Source organism: Vanellus vanellus, assembly GCF_965231255.1.
Source record: "Vanellus vanellus genome assembly, chromosome: 1".
NCBI classification, from domain to species: Eukaryota; Metazoa; Chordata; class Aves; order Charadriiformes; family Charadriidae; genus Vanellus; species Vanellus vanellus.
In genome coordinates this window covers 154,006,645-154,027,978 of record NC_138905.1, presented here as the reverse complement: position 1 = coordinate 154,027,978, position 21,334 = coordinate 154,006,645, and the positions used below count along the sequence as shown (strand labels likewise).

Genomic DNA, 21,334 nt, shown 5'->3' with positions numbered 1-21,334 from the left:
AAAGACCATAAAGAGACGCTGGCATTTTAAAAGAAAGTCATGTAACATAAAGTAAGTTAATTTAGAAAAAAAAAAAGCCTTTTTCTGCTGTAAACTGTAAATTAGTTTAACCTGATGTTATACCTTTAGCCTACAGAAGGGAAAGGACTCAGCTCCAAATCAATACACCCTTATTTCAATACCTTTATAAAGGTGTCTATATGGAGCAAGGTATGTAGGTTCTCCTTGTGCAGAGATCTCTGTTTCATGCATTCATCTAACCAGAGGCACCTAGAGACACCTGAATTGCTCTGGGGTTTCTGCATGGCCTCCAGCAACCATTCCAGGAGGACCAGGTCCTCTGTAGCACACTCACTTGACCTGTGCAGATGTCTCAGATACCCTGGGGCATTTCAAAGAGAACCCACTCTTTATCATTAGGCAACCGAACCAAGCCCATCACCACACATCACCAGCAAAACTGAAGAGCTACATAGACTGCCCTGGAGTAGGCACCTGCATTCAGTCAGTTGAATAACTCCCTGGAGCTGCACTGACAATCAAGGCAGATGAGATGTATAGACTAGACAAGAAAAGACTAGAAGAGAACAGAATATTTCAGTTGGAGAGGACCTACAATAATCCTCCTCACTGCATGGCCTCATGGACATTAGCTCTAGCGCAGAGAGGGGATGGCTCTGGGCTGCAGGGTTAGTTTCTGCCATGGCCCGAGAGAAGAGTAATAACATTTGGTTTGTCTTTGGGAGCCGAGTGGCAGAGGACATGTCAGGGTCACCCAGCAGCTGTGCCCAGTGCATGGCCACCAAGGACAGATACAGCCCCCTGGGCCTCCTGCCACAGGGACTGCCTCGGGGCCAGCAGCCAAAGGCCTTCCTCCAAAGGATGCTGGGCGAAGGGGCGGTGAGTGGGGCTGTGCATGAAGGGCACTGTCACCCCCATGTCACAGTGCCACCGTCCAGCAACACAGCAGTCACAATGCCCTGGGGCAGGGCAAAAGGGGGCATTCTCCCATGTCCCGCTGCCAAACTGCCTGGCTTGGCCATCAGGACAGATACGGCCTGGGGGCAGCCCAAAGACATCTGAGAGGAACTCCTTGAGGAGCCAGTGGAATTACTTGGAGGGGGCTGAGGAAGGAAGCCCAGAGGCTGGATGGGGCTGCTGGAGGTTCTCTGCTGCAAGGCCAGCTCCTGGGAGGTCTATGTTCAGAGGTCATCTGATGTAGAGAAATCCTTTTCAGCTGGATAGCAGTGGCAAGACCAAGGGAATGCCTTCTTGAGGAGCACTGCAGAGCTCACCAGCTCTGTGAAGCCAGGGGCAGCAGCTGTAAGAAATGGGATGGACAGATGTTGCGAGGACCCCCAGCGCCTTGGAGCTCCCACTGCTGTCCTTCCAGGCATGGTAAGGATTCTTGCCACAAAGATTGATCAGGCTGGGGGCCTTTTGCCACCCTTGGAAGCCCCTGAGATGGCTCCAGGTTGAGCAAAAATAGCGCTTGGGCATCTCCTGGGAGGTGGGACCAGCCTGTGGGATGAGGGGCCGAGTCTTGCTTACGTGCTCAGGGAATAGTCGATTGACATTGCTGGGGTAAGAAAGGAATTTTTGCCCAGGGCAGACTGGCACTGGTCCATGGGGTTGTTTGCTTTCCTCTGCAGCATTGAGCATGATCCCTGGTTTTGGAGCTGAAAAAACCCTGGCATTTCAGCCAAGTAACAGTCTCATTGTTACTCAACTCATGGTGAGCACAGGGAAGTGAATAGGATAGGACAGGACAGGACAGGACAGGTTATGCTACGTTATGCCTGGAGTTATGCATGTCAAGCTCCTACCTGGGCCTGAGGGGAAAAAAAGGGGAGGAGAATGGGGAGAAGGGAAGAAGGGGAGAAAGGGGGGAGGTGAGCATGCGAGGGAGGGGAGAAGGCAAGAAGAAGAATAAAGGAAGAAGGAAGAAGAAATAAAAAATAAAAAAGAGAAGACAAAAAGGAGACTAAGAAGAGATGAAGCAAAGGAAAAGAAAGGAAAAGCAATGAGAAGAAAAGCACATGAAAAAAGGAGGAAGACATGGGAGAAAGTGAGAAGGGGAGAAAGGGAAAACAAAGGAGAAGTGCAGAAAAAGAAGAGGAGGAAAATAGGGAGAAGAAGAGGAAAAGGGGGAGAATAAGAGAAGGGGGGGAGGTGAGCATGGGCAGGAGGGGAGCAGGGGAGAAGAAGCAAAGAATAAGAAAAGCAAAGGACAAACCAAAGGACAAACAAAGGACAAGCAAAAGAAAACCAAAAGTCAAGGAAAGGAAAAGCAAAGGAAAAAGAAATTAAAACAAAAGGACAAGCAAATAAAAAGAAAAGAAAAGGGGGAGGAGGCGGGAGAAAGGGAAGACGGGGGAAAGGGGAAATGAAACAAGAGAAGAGGACAAACAGAGAAGCGGAGAAGGGGGAGCAAAAGAGAAGAGGAGGGGAGGGAGGTAAGCATGGGGATGAGAGGAGTAGGGGAGAATAAGCAGAGAAGTATAAGAAAGAAGGAAAGAAAAAGTAATGAAAAAAAGACAAAAAAGCTAAGCAAAGGACATGCAAAGGAAAAGCAAAGGAGAAACAAAGCACAAGCAAAAGGAAAAGCAAAGGAAAAGAAATGAATAGCAAAGGAACATAAAAGAAAAAAGAAAGGAAAATGGAAGAAGAGAAGGAAAGGGAAAAGGAAGGGAAAAAGGAAAGGAAAAGCAAAGGAAAGGTAAATGAAAAGGACAAGCACAGGCAAAGAAAAGCAAAAGGAAAAGAAAAGCAAAGGAGAGGCAAAGGTTAAGGAAATGAAAAGAAGAGAAAAGGGGGAGGAGGCAGGAGAAAGGGAAGAGAGGGGGAAAGGGGAAATGAAACAAGAGGAGAAGAGGAGCAGAGGAGAAGAAGGGGAGAAGAAGAGAAGAGGAGAAGAAGAGGAGAAGAAGAGAAGAGGAGAAGAAGAGGAGAAGAAGAGAAGAGGAGAAGAGGCGAAGGGGAAGATGGGGAGAATAGGCAGAAGAAGAGAAGAGGAGAAGCAGGAGAGGTGAGTATGGGGGTGAGAGAAGCAGGGGAGATAAAGCAGAGAGGAAGAAATAATCTGGAAAGAAGATGAAAAGGAAAGAGAAAAAAAGAAAAGCAAAGGACAAGGAAAAGACAAGTGAAGGAAACGCAAAGAAGAAGCAAAAGAAAAGCAAAGGAACAGCAAAGGAACAGCAAAGGAAAAAGGCAAAGGAACAAGGCAAAGGAACAAGGCAAAGGAACAAGGCAAAGGGAAAAGGCAAAGGGAAAAGGCAAAGGGAAAAGGCAAAGGGAAAAGGCAAAGGGAAAAGGCAAAGGGAAAAGGCAAAGGGAAAAGGCAAAGGGAAAAGGCAAAGGGAAAAGGCAAAGGGAAAAGACAAAGAAGAGAAAAGGGCAAGCAAAGCAAAAGAAAAGCAAAAGGAAAAGAAAAGCAAAGAATAAGCAAAGGAGATGCATAGAAAAATCATAGGAGAAGCAAGGCAAAGGAAAATCAAAGCACAAGCACAGGACAAGCATAGGAAAGCAAAGCAAAAGAAGAGAAAAGGGAGAGGAGGCGGGAGAAAAGGAGGAGAGGGGGAAGAGGGAAATGAAACAAGATGAGCTAGAAAAGAGAGAAGGGGAGAATGGGAAAAGAAGAGAAGAGGACAAGAGGCAAAGGGGAAATGGGCAAAAGGGGGGATTAGGGAGAAGAAGAGAAGAGGAGAAGGGGCGGAGGTGAGTATGGGGGTGAGAGAAGCAGGGGAGAAGAAGCGGAGCAAAAGAAATAATCAGGAAAGAAAAGGAGAAGAAAAGGAGACAGGAAAAGGAGAGAAGCAAGGGACAAGCAAAGGAAGACCGAAGGAAGAGCAAAGGAAGAGCAAAGGAAGAGCAAAGGAAGAGCAAAGGAAGAGCGAAGGAAGAGCGAAGGAAGAGCGAAGGAAGAGCGAAGGAAGAGCGAAGGAAGAGCAAAGGAAGAGCAAAGGAAGAGCAAAGGAAGAGCAAAGGAAGAGCAAAGGAAGAGCAAAGGAAGAGCGAAGGAAGAGCAAAGGAAGAGCAAAGGGCAAAGAAAGAAGATAAGGAACAGCAAAGGAAATAAAAAGGAAGAGCAAAGGAACAGCAAAGGAACCGAAAAGGAAAAGGAAGGGAAAAGCAAAGGAGAAGAAAAGGGCAAGCAAAGCAAAAGAAAAGCAAAAGGAAAAGAAAAGCAAAAGGAAAAGAAAAGCAAAAGGAAAAGAAAAGCAAAAGGAAAAGAAAAGCAAAAGGAAAAGAAAAGCAAAGAATAAGCAAAGGAGAAGCATAGAAGCAGCATAGGAAAAGCAAAGCAAGAGCAAAAGATAATCAAAGGACAGGCATAAGAAAGCAAAGATTAATAAGAGAAAAGGGAGAGGGGATGGGAGAAAGGGAAGAGAGGGGGAAAGGGGAAATGAAACAAGAGGAGAAAGGGAGAAAACGGAGAAGGGGAGAATGGGGAGAAGAGGAGTTCGGGGAGGTGAGCATGGGGGTGAGAGGTGCAGGGGAGAGGAAGCAGAGAAGAATAAGAAAGGAGGAAAGAAGAGATGAAAAGGAGATGAAAAAGCAAAGCAAAGGACATGCAAAGGAAAAGCAAAGGACATGCAAATGAAAAGCAAAGGACATGCAAAGGAAAAGCAAAGGACATGCAAAGGACACGCAAAGGGCAATCAAAGGAAAGGAAAGGAGCAGAAAAAGAAAGGAGCGGAAAAGGAAAAGGAAAAGGATAAGCAAATGTCCTGGTTCCGGCAAGGATGGGGTTAATTTCCCCAAGGAGCCGGCAGGGGAGGCACGTATTCCATACCACGTGACCCATGCCCCGCTATGAAAGGAGCTAGCCGGGGAGCGGGAGTCAGTCGCCACTTGGGGGTGGGCTGTGGCGGTGCGGGTCCGGTCGGTGCGCTTCGCGGCGGTACTGTAATCGCGTTCTTGTATTCCTTTACCGGTGTTATTGTTTTTCTTTTTCCTTCCCTTTGTCTGTTCTGTTAAATTATAATATTTCAACCCGCGAGTTTTGCCCTTTTTTGCTGATTTTTCCCACGGCTGTGGGAGTCGAGTGGGCGGCTGTGTGGTTCTCTGTTGCTGGCTGAGGCCAAACCACGACAGCAAAGGAAAAGAAAAAGGAAAAGGAAAGCAAAGAACAAGCAAATGTTAAGGAAAGGAAAAGAAAAGGGGGAGGAGGCAGGAGAAAGGGAAGAGAGTGGGGAAAGGGGAAATGAAACAAGAGGAGCAGAGGAGAAGAAGAGGAGGCGAAGGGGAAGATGGGGAGAATAGGCAGAAGAAGAGAAGAGGAGAAGCAGGAGAGGTGAGTATGGGGGTGAGAGAAGCAGGGGAGATAAAGCAGAGAGGAAGAAATAATCTGGAAAGAAGATGAAAAGGAAAGAGGAAAAAAAAGAAAAGCAAAGGACAAGGAAAAGACAAGTGACGGAAACGCAAAGGGAAAAGGAAAAGAAGGGAAAAGACAAGAGAAAAGGGCAAGCAAAGCAAAAGAAAAGCGAAAAGAAAAGCAAAGAATAAGCAAAGGAGATGCATAGAAAAATCATAGGAGAAGCAAGGCAAAAGAAAAAGCACAAGCATAGGAAAGCAAAGCAAAAGAAGAGAAAAGGGAGAGGAGGTGGGAGAAAGGGAGGAGAGGGGGAAGAGGGAAATGAAACAAGATGAGCTAGAAAAGAGAGAAGGGTAGAAGGGGAAAAGAAAAGGACAAGAGGTGAAGGGGAAATGGGCAAAAGGGGGGGATTAGGGAGAAGTGAAGAGGAGAAGGGGCAGAGGTGAGTATGGGGGTGAGAGAAGCAGGGGAGAAGAAGCAGAGCAAAAGAAATAATCAGGGAAGAAAAGGAGACAGGAAAAGGAGAGAAGCAAGGGATGAGCAAAGGGCAAAGAAAGGAGAAGATAAGGAACAGCAAAGGAAATAAAAAGGAAGAGCAAAGGAACCGAAGAGCAAAAGGAGAAGACAAGCAAAGGACAGGCATAAGAAAGCAAAGGTTAATAAGAGAAAAGGGAGAGGGGATGGGAGAAAGGGAAGAGAGGGGGAAAGGGGAAATGAAACAAGAGGAGAAGAGGAGAAAGGGAGAAGGGGAGCATGGGGAGAAGAGGAGTTCAGGGAGGTGAGCATGGGGGTGAGAGGAGCAGGGGAGAGGAAGCAGACAAGAATAAGAGAGAAGTAAAGGAGAAGTAAGGGATAAGTAAAGGATAAGAAAAGGATACACAAAGGATACGCAAAGGATATGGAAAAGAAAAGCATAGGACAAGCAAAGGAAAATAAAGGGACAAGGGATGGACAAGGAAGGGACAAGGAAAAGAAACGCAAAGGAAAAGAAACGCAAAGGAAAAGAAACGCAAAGGAAAAGAAACGCAAAGGAAAAGAAACGCAAAGGAAAAGAAACGCAAAGGAAAAGAAACGCAAAGGAAAAGAAACGCAAAGGAAAAGAAACGCAAAGGAAAAGAAACGCAAAGGAAAAGAAACGCAAAGGAAAAGAAACGCAAAGGAAAAGAAACGCAAAGGAAAAGAAACGCAAAGGAAAAGAAACGCAAAGGAAAAGAAACGCAAAGGAAAAGAAACGCAAAGGAAAAGAAACGCAAAGGACAGATAGGACAAAAGTTCAAGCAAAGGAAAAACAAAGGAAAATGAAAGGGAAAAGCAAAGGAAAAGAAACGCAAAGGAAAAGAAATGTAAAGGACAGATAGGACAAGAAAAGTTCAAGCAAAGGAAAAACAAAGGAAAATGAAAGGGAAAAGGAAGGGGAAAAAGAAAAAGAAAAGCAAAGGTACAGCAAAGGAAAAGGAAAAGCAAGGAAAAAAAAATGAAAAGGACAAGCAAAGGATAAGCAAAGCTAAAGAAAACCAAAGGAGATGCAAAGGACAAGTAAAGGAATAGAAGAGAAAAGGGGGAGGACCATGACAAAGGGAGGAGTAGGGGAAGGGGGAAATGAAACAAGAGGAGAAGAGGGAAAGAGGAGAAGCGGAGAAGGGGGGGGAGGTGAGCATGGGGGTGAAGGGAGCAGGCGAGAAGAAGCGGAAAAGAAGAAAGAAAGAAAGAAGACAAGAAGAGGAGACGAGTAGATGAAGAGGAGATGAAGACAAGAATAAAAGAAAAAAAGCAAAGGAACAGGAACAGAACAGGAAGGGAAAAGGAAGGGAGAAGAAAAGAAAAAGGGCAAGAACAGAAAAAGGGAAGGAGGCGGGTGAAGGGGAAAAGGCAGAAGAGGTGAAGAGGAGAATGGGGAGAAGAAGAGAAGAGGAGAAGGGGGGGAGGTGAGCATGGGGGGCAGCAGGGGAGAAGAAGCTGAGATGAAGAAGTAAAAGGAGAAGAGGAGAAGATGAGGAGGAGACTAGGAGAAGGTGACAAAAAAAAAGATGGTGAAAAGAGAAAATATGGCGAAAAGAAAAGATGGCAAAAATATGGCGAAAAGAAAAGATGGCGAAAAGAAAAGATGGCGAAAAGAAAAGAAAAGAAAAGAAAAGAAAAGAAAAGAAAAGAAAAGAAAAGAAAAGAAAAGAAAAGAAAAGAAAAGAAAAAAGAAAAGAGACAGAAAAGATGGCAAAAAGTCAGCAAAAAGACAAGAGAAAACACAAGAAAGGAAAAGCCAAGCCAAGCCAAGAAAAGAATTAAGAGAAGAGAGAGAAAAGAAAGAAAAGAAAAGAAAAGAAAAGAAAAGAAAAGAAAAGAAAAGAAAAGAAAAGAATGGCAAAATTATAAAAGACATGAAAAGACAAGAAAAGAAGAGAAAGAAGAGACGGCAAAAAGTCGGCAAAAAGACAAGAGAAAACACAAGAAAGGAAAAGCCAAGAAAAGAATGAAGAGGAGAAGAGAGCGAAAAAAGAAAAGAAAAGAAATACAAAACAAAAATAAAGAATATTTTCAGCTGGAAGGGACCTACCAGTCCAACTGCCTGATCATATGTTAAAGCATGGTACTACGGGCACTGTCCCAATGTCTCTTAAACACTGACAGGCTTGGGGCATCAACCGCCTCTATAGGAAGCCCGTTCCTGTGTTTGACCACCCTCTTGGTAAAGAAATGCTTCCTAATGTCCAGTCTAAACCCCCCCTGGCACAGCTTTGAGCCATTCCCACACACCCTGAGAAGAGCTCAGCGCCTCCCTCTCCATTTCCTGCCCTCAGGAAGCTGTGGAGAGCCATGAGGTCGCCCCTCAGCCTCCTTTTCCCCAGACTGGGCAAAAAGCAGATGTAAGCACCCAGATAAGGTACCTTCAGCCACAGCTGAAGTTCACCCCAGGATTCCACTCGGGTGGCATCTTTCTGCTACTCTGCCCCCCCCCCCCCCCCCTCCCCATTCCTTCCCGCTCCCCGGGACTCCACCCCGCCCCCCGCTCAGCGCGGCGAACGTATAAAGCTTTGCTGCGGTCCCACCAGGCCGAATTCACCGCTCAGGACCTCCGTAACGCTGACGAACCACCTTCCCGAGCCGCCAACCGCGGCCGCCGCTGTGCCGCGGCCCTCCCTATCGCCGCCGCGGGGCCTAACGGTACGGGGCAGCACGAAACGGCCGGGCCGCAACGGACGCGCCGGGCACGGGGAAGCCGCGGCGGCGGACAGCGGCCTCCGCCGCCGCCGGCGCCTGCCCGGCCCCGCCCCCCTCCAACTGCCACGGCCGCCCCTCCCGGCTCGCGGCAGCGCGAGCCCCTCCGGTGTCGCAGCGCCCCCTGCCGGCTGGGCGGGGTGCGGAGGACGCGCCCCCCTCGCCACAGCAGAAGCACGTGACCAGGCCCGCGCGCTGCCCTGCCGGTAGGGAGGGCGGGGCTGCGCCCGGCGCCGGCGCTTCCGGTTGGGCGCCGGGGGGCGGGTAGGGGGTGGGGGGTGGGGGGAAGCGATAAAGCGGCCGCCATTCGGCCGCGCGCCGCCTCCCGGAGACCCCCCCACCCCCTTTCCCTCCCTCCCCCCTCCCCTTCTCCCCCTCCCCTCTCTCCTCCTCCTCCCCGCCCCTCGCGCGGCCCGAGCCCGCGAGCGCTGCCGGCCCGGCCTGCCGCCGCCGCCGTTGGCGGACGCCTCAGCGGTGAGTGCGGGCCGGGTGAGGTGTGTGTAGGGGGGGTGGGTGGGGGTGTTTCCCTCTCACCGCCATCCCCGTACGCACAGAGCGGCCGGCCACCGCCCGGCCCGCTCCCCTCCCCCTGGGCACCGGGCCTGGGCCTTCCCCTTGTCCAGCCCCCACCGCGCCGGGGAGCAGGCGGCCCTGCCTGGGGCGGGGGAGGGAAGGATCGCGTAGGCCGTGGGTGCCGGTGCGGGGTGGGGGGGAACACAACCGGCGGGGCGTAAGTGGCGGCGCCGCTGTTGGGGGGTGGGGGGGGTGGGGAGAGGGGAGGCGGCGGGGAGACCGCCCGGCGGTGCGGGAATGAATGGGCGGGCAGGCGGCGTGGGCCCCCTGCCCCGGGAGGAGCGGCCACGGGGGGGGGGTGGCGGGGGGGGTGGGGTGGGTGCTGGGCAGGGCAGGGGCGAAGCTGGCTACCCTCGGAAAGCCCAGCCCGCCGGCACCCCCTCCCTGAAAGAAAGTTAAAGCAATGGCTGGCAGAGCCAGGAGCAGGTGGAGCGCGCTGCGAGTGCTGCTTTCCTCACGGCGAGACGCTGCCCAGACGCCTCGGGAGGGCGGGACAGCCCTCTTCATTCGTGACAGAAATACCCGCCAGGAGGGACCGCGTCGCCCGCGAGGTCCATGAGGCAGATGCCAAACGAAGGCTCTAAACATGTCGCTGGGTTGCATCCTGACATCGTTGGGGATGGATGAAGCGCGTTGGCTATTCATGGCGTTTTAGAGCCGACCTGTGAACTGGAGAGGAGGCTCGTTTGTGTTAGCTGCGCTTGCCGTTTTGAGCTTGGAGGTGGGCTGGGGCAGCAATCGGCTGTAGCAGCTGGTGCAGGTGTTCAGAGGACTTGATGCTTGACTGTGCAGATGGGAGCTACTTTAGGTGGTAACGATTCAACACTGTTAGAAGTAAGAGGGGTAACTGGAAGCTTAACTTGTACCCAGTTGTTTATAAATTAGGAATATAGAGACTTTGGATTTCATTTTTCTCTTCCATAAGCCCCCCCTTGAACCTCATTTGCTTTCAAGGTTATGTAAATGGAATTCTTGGCCTGATGTCACTAAGATTCACAACCTTAATTCACAGTTCCTGACTAGATTGTGTGCTCTGGTGAGTCCAGTGGCACTTCATTAACTTAGGTTCAGCACTGTAGAAATAAAGTTTCTAGGGCCATTTTTGGAAGCTATCTATGCACTGTTGTGAACTTAGAGTTAGAAAGCCCTATCAGAAGTACATGACATTAATTTTTCCTACCCTGAATCTGTCATGGTTATGTTGATATTATTCTGCAGTTTATACTGTTGTTAGATCTTGTATTAAGAACTAATGGTGCTGTGTAGACTTGTCATTCTCTTAGCAAAGGTGGAAATCTTGCAAAATAGCTGCAGTTCTGTCTCCTTTGTGTTTCTTAAGTTATCTGTATGTGCATCAAGTATTGTCACTTTGCAACTCTCATCTGACTTGAACCTTTCCTAGAAACATGGGACCACACAATACAGCCGTTTCCTGCCTGGATCTGGTGTCTCACGTGTTCTCACAGCATATCTCACTGTTTCAGTAGCTGGTCAGGTCAGGGTGTTTGTGCCTTTTTTAGGTGTGTGATTTTAAAGACGTGGTTCAGCAATCATTGCTGATGGAACTTAGCCCATATAGATGAACTGGTAGCTGGGAGTTCAGCTGTGAGAATGCAGTCAGATTGCTGTGGACACTGCTGGATTAGCAGGAGCATAGTGCTGCCTGTCGTGCTCACAGCGCATTGGACCTGACCCCCGTACCTGCTGTTTCCATTGTGAAGTGCCTGCTCTGCCGCAATGTAGGAATGTTTGTGTGCAGCTTCCTCTGGGAGCTAAACTTCTGTTTCTTTTGTCAGTCACAACACAGGGATGTAGCTTCTAGAGAAGCATCATGTTGCCACCAGACTGCCATTTACTTTTTGGCACTGCAAGAACATGTCATTTTTCCTTTTGCTTAAACACAGCAATAGTCTGGATCTGCTCCTGCCAGTAGAGGCGATGATGCAGCTTTATCCAGCTTTCTTGTGCTGGGAACAAACTTTACCATTGACCCTCCTCGCTGATGGAGGATATGGCTGGACTGTTTGCCTGCAAGAAACCTCCAAGGCTGATGAAAATGAACAGCCATCCTTCCTGTGCAGTGAATGTGCCTACAAGAGTAGAGGTGTGATGTGTGTTGCTCCGTAAAGATTGAAGGGTTATCATGGGAAGGTGAGCATTCATAGAAGTACAGGCTGACTTTGTCCTTTGCTTGATGAACATAGATAGAATGGTGTCTTGTAGTTAAGTAGGAGTTCATCGGACACCTCTACTTCCTGCTGGTGTGTTGCCTGTCATTTCAAGGTTGCATGGATGGCAGCACCATTTTTAAGTCTTAGCTCATACTGTATGTAGGGAATTGCAAAAAATAGAGGTCTTTATTCTTGAGGGCTTTCCCAGCTGTGCTGGCATCATTGATGTGTGTTGCATGTCCTCATTATCTGCTTGTGTCTCATCAGGATCAATTCTTTATTGAAAGGAAAAGAGGTATAGAGCCTTCTGCCATTGAGAACCAGGACAGTCTGATTTTGAAGAATGATATGACAGGCTACTTGTTGCTGTATTCTGAAATTCTATGTGTCATATTAAAAGCAACCTGTAATTTTCTGTGCTCACAGGCAGTGTAGATCTTTAGCTTTGAGCCCTTCATTGCTTCCCTCTGGCGCTGCCTCATGACAGTCACAGCTTATCCTCTCTAGAGGAAAAATGCAGGGGTATATTAAATGTTGCAATACTTAATGTAGAATGTGTTTATTAAAAATAACTTGATTAGTAGATGTGTAGCTATGAAGTCGGAATGGGGTTGAGAAGTGGAGACATCTTGTTAGCTGCCAGAGTCAGTGTTGTGCCATGCCCTGGGTGGATTCTTTCTTATACACAGTATCTCCTGCACATTTCTTTTCAACTACTGGGAGGTTTTTGGGAGGCTGTAGGAAGTATGGGTTAATCTTTTGTGGGATCCTCATGGATGATGGGATGCAGAATCCAGGAACTGGCTCTGAAGTTGGCTGGGAAGGTACCAGGAGCTCTGTCAGCTCTGTGCATTAGCTTAGGCCACTCCTATTGCTTGATCTAACATGACCTCAATAGAGATTGCTGATGCTGTTTGACTGCAGTCTGTAGTTGCCTTGCAATATATGTAGCCAACTTCAGAATTTGCAGTTATCTCATTGCCTCTGACTTCTTGGGTACTTTCTTTCTGCCAAATCATGACTTCGGCATCTCAGGTGCTGAGAACCAAGCAAGAAAAGTAGCGATGGTTGTTCTTTCCTCAATTAGATATGGGTCCTCATTACCAACCCTTTTACCCTGCTGTTTTTCTGTTCTTCCTGTGGTGGAGAAGATTATGGCCAGTGTAAGGGACAGGAACTAGTGTAAGGATCTTCAGTATCTCTGTGAAGAGAGGAGATAGCTTGTTGTAGGAACCTTTTGTAGGTTCTAGACGTGTGTGAAAGAAGGGGGATGGGGAGAGGTGGCTGGTGGAACAGCAGTAGAGACTGGTGGTCCCACTGCTGTGATCTCTGGGTCTCTTCAAGCAGCTTTTAACCTTAGTGATGGATGTTGATCACTTCAGGTCAGCCAAACACTTTAGTCAAGCTAAGCGCTGAGCTCACACTGGTGCTGTTACTGTGCTTGATGTCTGTGGATATAGTGAGCTTGTAGACAGAAGCACTTACTTGTTAAGGTAGATTTCAGTGGAAATCTTCCATGTCTCAGGAAGACTCTGAACGAGTCCTGGCTGCCTTAACCTAAAGTTTAGTATTGCAAACTCCAGAATTTTAGTACTTTGCCTTGAAGTGGAGACAGGATGCAGACACACGACAAGTATAAATGCAGGGCTTCAGGCTTCTGCTTTAATTGTCATGTGTTCTCAGAATAGATAATTAGTTCTGTTTGGCTGTATTTGTTTTCTCAGTGTTGCAGCCATGAAAAGTGAGAAAAGTAGGAGGGGATGCAGAAATAGTGGTTAAGGAATGTGGTGTGCTTTGTAGTCTTAAAGTGGCATGCAGCACAGCCTTAGCTATAGTCACTGTGGCATTGCATACCCTGTTACTGTGAGCTTGAGTAGGGGCAATGCTGAAGTGTCCTGTTTACAAAAAACACCTGGCAGAGTGTTCCAGAAAACAGTGGCCTGGGGCCTGCACAGCATTTATCTGTACTTGGATGGGTGGCAGCTTGTTTGTTCCTCCTAGGAGTCTTCAAGCAGGCTTGAGCAATACTCTAGCAGCCATCTCCCTTCTGCTGTGTTTCATGGGGGGGGAGGGGGAAACCTGTCTCTCCTGACAACTTTATCTTCATCCTGAAATTTGTACTTTCCCTCAAAGGGCTTCAGACAGCCAGAATGGTGTTTGGTTTTAGTATTTGGTCAAGTTCTCTGCAGCACACATGAGGCACCCTGCCAGTTTGATAGCACCAGTTATTTTCCTTATGCTTTTTATGGGTCTGGGTTGGAGCAGTGCAGAGTTAGGTTCCTTTGATGTCTGTAATAAAGCATTTATGCAGAGGGAGTGTGGTCCTTTTTCAGTGTTGCCAAAAAGATGCCACTGAGCACAGATTACGTCACAGTTCATGCGGGTCCAAACTCATGGGGATGTGGATTTTGAGCATATGGTTTCTAGCCTGGCTGGCGCTGCTGGCGTGGGACTGTTTAAAAAACAGGGACATGCTATTCCTCGAACTTTCACCCAACTAGGCAAGGCAGGATCCAGTGTAAAACAAGTTCTGATGAAGGAGTTGACAGGGAAGAGAAGTGTGAAGGAGGCAGTTATCTGTGTGACAAACCTGAGAATAGAGGAGGGCGGTAATCAGAGCTATGTTGAGACAGTGGCATTTGAGCTCAAAGTGAGAAGGAATCAGGAGGGATTGACAGGAAAAATCTTATAGACTAGCTATTCAGCTGTGAGCTAAGTGAATCAGTAACATTTTGGAGTTTACTTCTTCAGAAGTGTTTTAACAAATTCAAATTGAGATCATGAGTTAATAGTGTCTCAGCACTGTTCAAGTTTGTTACTGGTCTCACAGTAACTATTCCAAAACTAGGTTTACTATTCCATGGAGTCATGGCCTGAGCTGCTGCAATACCACAGAGTTGTCTTACTCAGTAGTATGCCTCCATCAAGTAGATATTTTGGCAGAAGAGGCAGTTTCTTAAGTGACTGCCAGCTACAGTGTACCAAAGTTATAAAATTAAAAATGGTGAGTGATGGCAGTGTGAGAGAAAGTACCCCCAACTCCTGAGTGTTATTTCTTATGCCAAAGGCTTGAATGTCAGTCTTTGGATGTCTGGAGATGAAAATGAAGTTCCTGTAACTTCTCCAGTTCCAAAATAACCTTCTGGTCAAAAAAGCTTAGCAGCAATTTGGACAGTTTGTGGAAGGGAGACATGGACCTTTTCTCACTGTTGCATTTGGAAAGAAAATGCAAATTTCCATTGTAAGGTAAGATAGAACTGAATAAAAGATGAGCATGGGAGGTGGGGTACAGAAAACTCCAGAAAGGGCAACAGTTAGGTAATGTGTAAAGAGGAGGGAAACTATGAAGAGGGTAGAAGAGATTGTCTGGTAACCTTTGTTGTAAGCTATGATAAATTCGGTTTGGAAAAGCCTTTTTTGGTTTTCTAGAGAAAAGAAAACAGACAATTCAGGATTACCACCAATTTTGAAAGTTAAAAATTCTCTTTCAGTTCTGAAAATGTGATTAGTGTGATATGTCCTTATTGTCCTAATTATGTTCTGCTGTGATTTGGTAAAAAAAAAAAAAATAATTTTTAGCTGGTATGATCAATTCAGAATTTTTGGCTTTCAGATTGAAATCTTCCTTTCCTCCCATTGCCCCAACTCCCCCAACCAAAAAATAACCCTTAATTCCTAAAGACTTTCAGGTCTTTTGGAATGTTAAGACATGTCTTGCTTTGGTTTTTTTTCAATTGACAGGTTGGCTATTGCAGAGATACAGACCGCTGAGCACTACTATTATCTTTCTGTTTTGTTTTGATCTTTTACAGGAATATAAAGTTTGTTATAAGATGTTAGGAAGTGTTTTGTGGTCAACACCAAATGTGGTGTGGACTACATTTTGGGTTGTCTTTTGTAGCCGCTAATAGTGCTGGAAAATTGCAATTTATACCCAAAAGGTCCTTCCACATCATTATTTGTAGAGCAGTGCAATTACTTCTTACGTGTAGTTAGCCTGCGGTTGGATGCTGAAATTTTTTTACAATGAGGGTGGTGAAACACTGGAACAGGTTGCCCAGAGAGGTGGTAGATGCCTCATCCCTGGAAACGTTCAAGGTCACGTTGGATGGGGCTCTGAGCAACCTGATCTAGTTGAAGATGTCCCTGCTCATTGCAGGGGGGTTGGACTAGATGACCTTTAAAGGTCCCTTTCAACCGGAGCCATTCTATGAGTCTTAGGGATTTGTGCCCTCTGCTCCTCAGCCAATCCTCCTTTCCTGTTTTTTTGGTTGTCTTTTTTTTTTTTTTTCCTGTACACATGGCACCTTTTAGCAGCACTGCTAATTTACTTTCTTTCTGCCCCAAACCTGCTTACCGTTGTAATATTTTTGATTCCTTCTCTTTTTCCCTAATTACAAGCTTGAATAAGACACTGCTTGTTCTGCAGGTTTTAAGACTATTTGTGTACTGACCATTTCTGTACTGGTTACAGGCTAAACAGAGCCAGTAACTGTTAAGTGAAATATTCAGCCTTAGCCTCAGTGGAGGCATTTCTTTCATTCTCTACTCAACTCCTGATTTTCATGAAATTTAGAGAAATTTAAAATGAGACTGGATTGCTTTGTCTAATTTGATTAGCATTGACTGTAGGGCAGTGTGTTTGTGTAGGCCTCATTTCCATAAGAAACCAGGGTAAAAATGCTTTAGGAATAAATTAAGAAAACTTGTTTTGGATGCATATTTATAGAGTAGTTGTTAGTCTAATATATATTTAGACAGGAAATTTAATCTTAAAATGACACAAAAACTTTTTTTTGAAACAGCGTGTCTTACAAGACCCACAAAATTAGGTTGATAGCTTAGCATGATAATCATGTAACATCTATTTAATTTGAACCTTCAAGAAAAAAGCCTGTGCATTTCGCATAAATGTCCAAATATTCCTGTTCACCATAGAGATACCTCCCACATTTAGGTGAAAATGACTTACAGAATATAGGTAGAATTGGTTTTCTGGTTATTGTAGTAGCTAATCTGTAAATTCCGTTGGAAATAGTGGAATCTAGCCAAATCATTAAAAATTATTTGCATTTCAGATGCTGCATTTCTGTGGGCTGGGGTTTTTTGTTTGTTTGTTTGCTTTGTTTTTTGTTTTGTTTTAAGGTCTTACAAAAACAGTAATTTTGAGAAATTTCCATCTTTCTCTTTGGGGTGAGGCAGACATTGTTTTGAATAGAGGGCTGTCAACTACATCAACTGGAAAAAAGTAACTGCTGGGTTTTTTTAAGTAGTATTTTTGTTTTTATTAGGGAAGCAGATGAAATAATGAATGGAAAAAATTCTGGATAAAGTCAAAAGCAGCAGCTTGCTTTTCATGTAATTAGTGAAAGGAAAATAGCATTTAACAGACAAAAACAGAGGCTAGGCTTTAGGCTGCTGTTTTCTTCTTGAATTTTTTTTGTCTTTGTCAAAACCAGCTATTTTGTTTTGAAATTTTATGATGAAAATTAGTTTTGAAATTACTTTATCTCAGTAGCACTGTTTCAAAGTACTTTTTGTTTTCAGTTTACATGTATAATGTAAATAAAACTACTTCAAATCTGGAAAGAGAAGAAAACTGAGAAAGCAAGTCACATTTATCAAATAAAACAAGCTTAGCTCTTTATAATCTGGGTTCTTTTTTTATCATTTGCTTGCAGATCTTTTTACATAGATAGGAAGGCCTATTGTTAAATATAAGCCTTGTTTTTCAAGTTCTACTGATGTAAAATAATTTGCATAAGTTGAAGAGACCTATATTTGGTTTTCTTTATGAAGTAGTTAGTACCTATGCAGAAGATATGCTTTCTAAAATGGAGGGCGGGGGGGGAAGCACATGTGGTTATTTAGGAATGTCAAAGAGTTGAAATTAACATTGACAGCTAACTAGACAGATTTTTTTTTTTTTTTTCTTTTTTGCAGGAACTGAAGCTTGCTCTTTAAAAGGTGCAGTGCTGTGAAAACTGTTACTAACCATAGAAAAATGGACATGTTGCAGATATTACGTAAAACCACAGAGCGCTTAGAGTGTGATCACTGCAGCTTCAGAGGAACGGACTATGAAAACATACAAATTCATATGGGTACCATACACCCAGAGTATTGTGATGAAATGGATGCTGCTGGTTTGGGTAAACTTATATTTTATCAAAAAAGTGCAAAACTGTTTCACTGCCACAAATGTTTCTTTACCAGCAAGATGTATTGCAACGTATATTATCACATCACAGCACAACATGCAGCACCTGAGAAGTGGAATGAGGAGCGGAAAGAACAGGTAGAAGGAGAATCAGATTCCTCCAAAAAAAGTGTCACATTGGAGCCACAGAAACCTACCCTTTCCCCTGAGTCACGCAAATCTGCCCTTTCTCCTGAACTCCCCAAATCTGAACCTGTCGTTTCCCCCAAGCTTCAGAAATCTTCAGGGTCTCCAGAACCCCAGAAGTTGGCTCAGGTGACTTCCTCAGAGCCAGAGAAGTCGGCCCAGGCCATGTCCCCAGATCCAGAAAAGTCAGCCCAGGCCACATCTCCAGATCCAGAGAAGTTAGCCCCTGCCATGTCCCCCGACCCACAGAAGCCAGCCCCTGCCGTGTCCCCTGACCCACAGAAGCCAGCCCCTGCTGCGTCCCCCGACCCACAGAAGCCAGCCCCTGCTGTTTCCCCTGACCCACAGAAGCCAGCCCCTGCTGTGTCTCCAGAGCCCCGTCGTCATTCCCCAGCTGTGTCTCCAGAGCCCCGTCGGCATTCCCCAGCAATCTCTCCAGAGCCCCGTCGGCATTCCCCCGCTGTATCACCAGAGCCCCGTCGCCATTCTCCTGCTGTGTCTCCGGAGCCCCGTAGATACTCTCCAGCTGTGTCACCAGAGCCGAAGAAACCTACTCCGGCAGTATCCCCTGAACCACGAAGGTATGCCCCAACTGGGTCTCCTGAGCCCCGGAGGCATCCTTCTCAAATGCGTAGGCCTGCTTCTGCTGCTTCTCCTGAAACCCGCAGGCCTGCTCCTGCAGTTTCACCAGAGTCATGGAGACCTGGTCCAACTGTTTCCCCTGAGCCCTGGAGATCTACACCTCACGAAGTGCAGAAGTCTTCCACGGTTTCTCCCTGGGCTTCAAAGCCTGCCATGTCAGCATCCGTAGAATCCCGGAGGTCTGCCCCTGAGTCCCGAAGGCCTGGCCCTGTTGTGTCGCCAGAGCCTAGGAGGCTTGTTTCTGACTCGTGGAAATCTACGTCCTTTTCTGAATCCCAGAAGTCTACTCTTGTTTCTTCTGAGCCGTGGAAACCCATCTCATCTGTTTACCCTGAAGGCTGGAAACCTGTTGTGTCCCCTGACACGTGGAAGCATTCTTCCCCTGTTTCTCCTGAGCTTCGGAAATCTAGTCACACTGTTTCCTCTGACTCTTGGAAGCCCTCTTTTTTTCCTGAGGTCCGTAAGCCTGGTGCTTCGGTATCTCCTGAATCTTGGAAACTCTCTGAGTCCCGGAAATCTATGTTTTTTTCTGAAACTCAGAAATCCATCTCTGCTGCTTCCTCTGAGGTTCAGAAACGTGCTCATTTCCCTGAACCTCGGAAAAGAGCTCTGTTCTCAGAGTCTCGTAAATCTAATCCTACTGTTTCTACTGATGTGCAGAAACGTGGTGTCTTTTCAGAGCCCCAGAATCAGGTGTCTACTTCTGCTGTTTCTACTGAAGGCCAGAAACATGCTCTGTGTTCTGAAGCCCAGAAATCAGCTCTTATTTCTTCTGAAGTCCAGAAGCACGCCCTATTTTCTGAAGCCCAGAAACTTGCTCCCATTTCTTCTGAGGTTCAGGAGCATACTTCCTTTCCAGAGTCTCAGAAAACTGCTTCTCCTGAAATTCAGAAACATGGCCTCTTTACTGAGTCCCAGAAACCTACTCCTTCTGTTTCTCCCGAGACCCCCAAACAAGCTCTTTTTACTGACTCCCAGAAATCTGCCATTTCCCCGGATGTTCAAAAGCATGCTGTATTTTCTGAGATGCAGAAGCCTGCTGCTGCTTTATCCTCTGATATCCAGAGACATGCTGAAACTACTGTACCTTCTGAAATCCAGAAGAACATCCTGTTTTCCGAGCCTCACAAGTCTGCTCCAGGTTTTTCTTCTGAGCCCCAGACACCTAGTGAGTCTGGTGAGAGTGACTTTCTTTCTCACAGTTTAGATGATCAGAAACCACTGGATGACTTATTCTCACAGGATGAACAATCAATATTAGCCAAAGAATCACCAGAAGACATGTTATATTCATGCCCCAAAAAGAAGCCCAAGAAGGAAACCCAGGAGAACTCAGATTCTGAACTAAATAGCAGTGAGTGTGGAAAAACAGAGATGGACTTGATGGAGATAAAGGAGCAAGAATCCAACAGTGACCAAGAGCAATATGATATGGAGTCATCTGATTATGGCAAAGAGAGCAAAATAGATGCAACTACTCCCATGCAGCCACAGTGTGTGCTGCAGTTTACTGAAGAGAAAGAGGCTTTCATCTCTGAGGAAGAAATAGCAAAATACATGAAACGTGGCAAGGGAAAGTATTATTGCAAAATTTGTTGCTGTCGTGCAATGAAAAAAGGTGCTGTCTTGCACCATTTAGTTAACAAACATAATGTTCAAAGCCCATACAAATGTAAAATATGTGGCAAAGCTTTTCTCTTGGAGTCTCTTCTTAAAAACCATGTTGCTGCTCATGGTCAAAGTTTGTTGAAGTGTCCACGTTGTAATTTTGAATCAAATTTTCCCCGAGGCTTTAAGAAACATTTAACCCATTGCCAAAGCCGTCATAGTGATGATACACCTAAAAAACACTTGGACAGCCTTGAACCACTTGAAGAACAAATTTAATCTGTTTTTTTCCTTGTGCTAGAAAAGCTGAATTTACAGAAGTGTTCAAAAGTGTTGCTGTATGTTAACCAAGTAGTTTAGCTGATCTGACAAGTCAGAAGATGCATGGTTTATTGTACTATGTTTAACTTGTCTTATAGCTGTATTACTGAAATGATTTACTTTCGAAAGTAATTTTAAATACATGTTCATGTCTTTGTATTACCCATCAGTAGAGTCATGTTTTATTTTTCAGATGTACTATGTTTTTGAAACCAAAATGGATACAAATTAGTTTTGTAAAGATTTGTAAAACATACAGGGAATTAAGGACTGGAGTGGTAAGCAATCCATATATTCCTGTGAAGACTGAACTTTTTTCACATTTGTTAAATGTCTTATTTTTCAAAATGTTTTTATCAAATTCTCAAAATTCTCACCAAATTGAATGTGAATGAGCCAGGCATGAGAAACTACCAATCCTTCTGGAATAATTCTGCCCCAAGTTTGTAATTGAGTGTATAGTCATTCGTTGGAAATTTATTGCACTCAATTTTCTGATTTACTTGTCTCAGATTTAGAAGCATCAAGGTAGTTATTTTGTGAGTCTGTATTTTGGCCACATTTTAAGCATGTACTAATCTACATGAAATTGATGGATTAACGTCAGAATATGTATAGCTCAACACTTTCTCTTGATTCAGATGTTTGTAATGTCAGAAAACCCCTAAATTTCTTGTATTTGGTGAAATGTTATGCTTTAATCTTTTAACAATAAAAAGAAACCCAACTTGGCATTGGCCATTTTTCATTTTTTTTTCCCCAGAAGAACAAAACCTTTCATATTGAACGTAGTGTCTTTTAAGTATCTTTAGGAACAGGAGATGCAAAATTATCCTGGAGTTCTGCTCTGAATACCTCAACTTTCCAGTCATCAGCCTATGAAAGCAAGGTTAGTCTGAATTTCCTGTTTGCTTCAGAAAAACACATCAGATGTAAATGGGGGAAAGCATGGAAAAAGGAATTCATGCATTTATTTAGCATGCTTGCTTTTGTGCTATTTGCATATTAACTGTTCAAAACCCATAAATACTTTTAATTCAACAGGGGTATAGATTTTAAGTGGAGGTAGCACAAGGCAAGTTTCATCCTCCTCATGCTAAATTATGCCTAGATTTAAGCTGTTGTAAATATTGGCTCAGAATC

At 45.4% G+C, this 21,334-nt stretch overlaps 1 protein-coding gene across 1 annotated transcript; it reads left to right on the top strand.

Moving 5' to 3' along the window:
* Positions 1–8,903: 8,903 nt before the first annotated feature.
* CHAMP1 (chromosome alignment maintaining phosphoprotein 1) lies at positions 8,904–20,923 on the top strand. The gene is made up of 2 exons (XM_082498513.1): positions 8,904–9,004; positions 17,218–20,923. Exon 2 carries the CDS (start codon positions 17,279–17,281, stop codon positions 20,147–20,149), a length of 2,871 nt encoding a protein of 956 aa, XP_082354639.1. The 5' UTR covers positions 8,904–9,004; positions 17,218–17,278; the 3' UTR covers positions 20,150–20,923.
* Positions 20,924–21,334: the final 411 nt, after the last annotated feature.

Coding starts and splice junctions, on each gene's coding strand:
- CHAMP1 (XM_082498513.1), top strand. CDS start 17,279: ATGGACATGTTGCAGATATTACGTAAAACCACAGAGCGCTTAGAGTGT.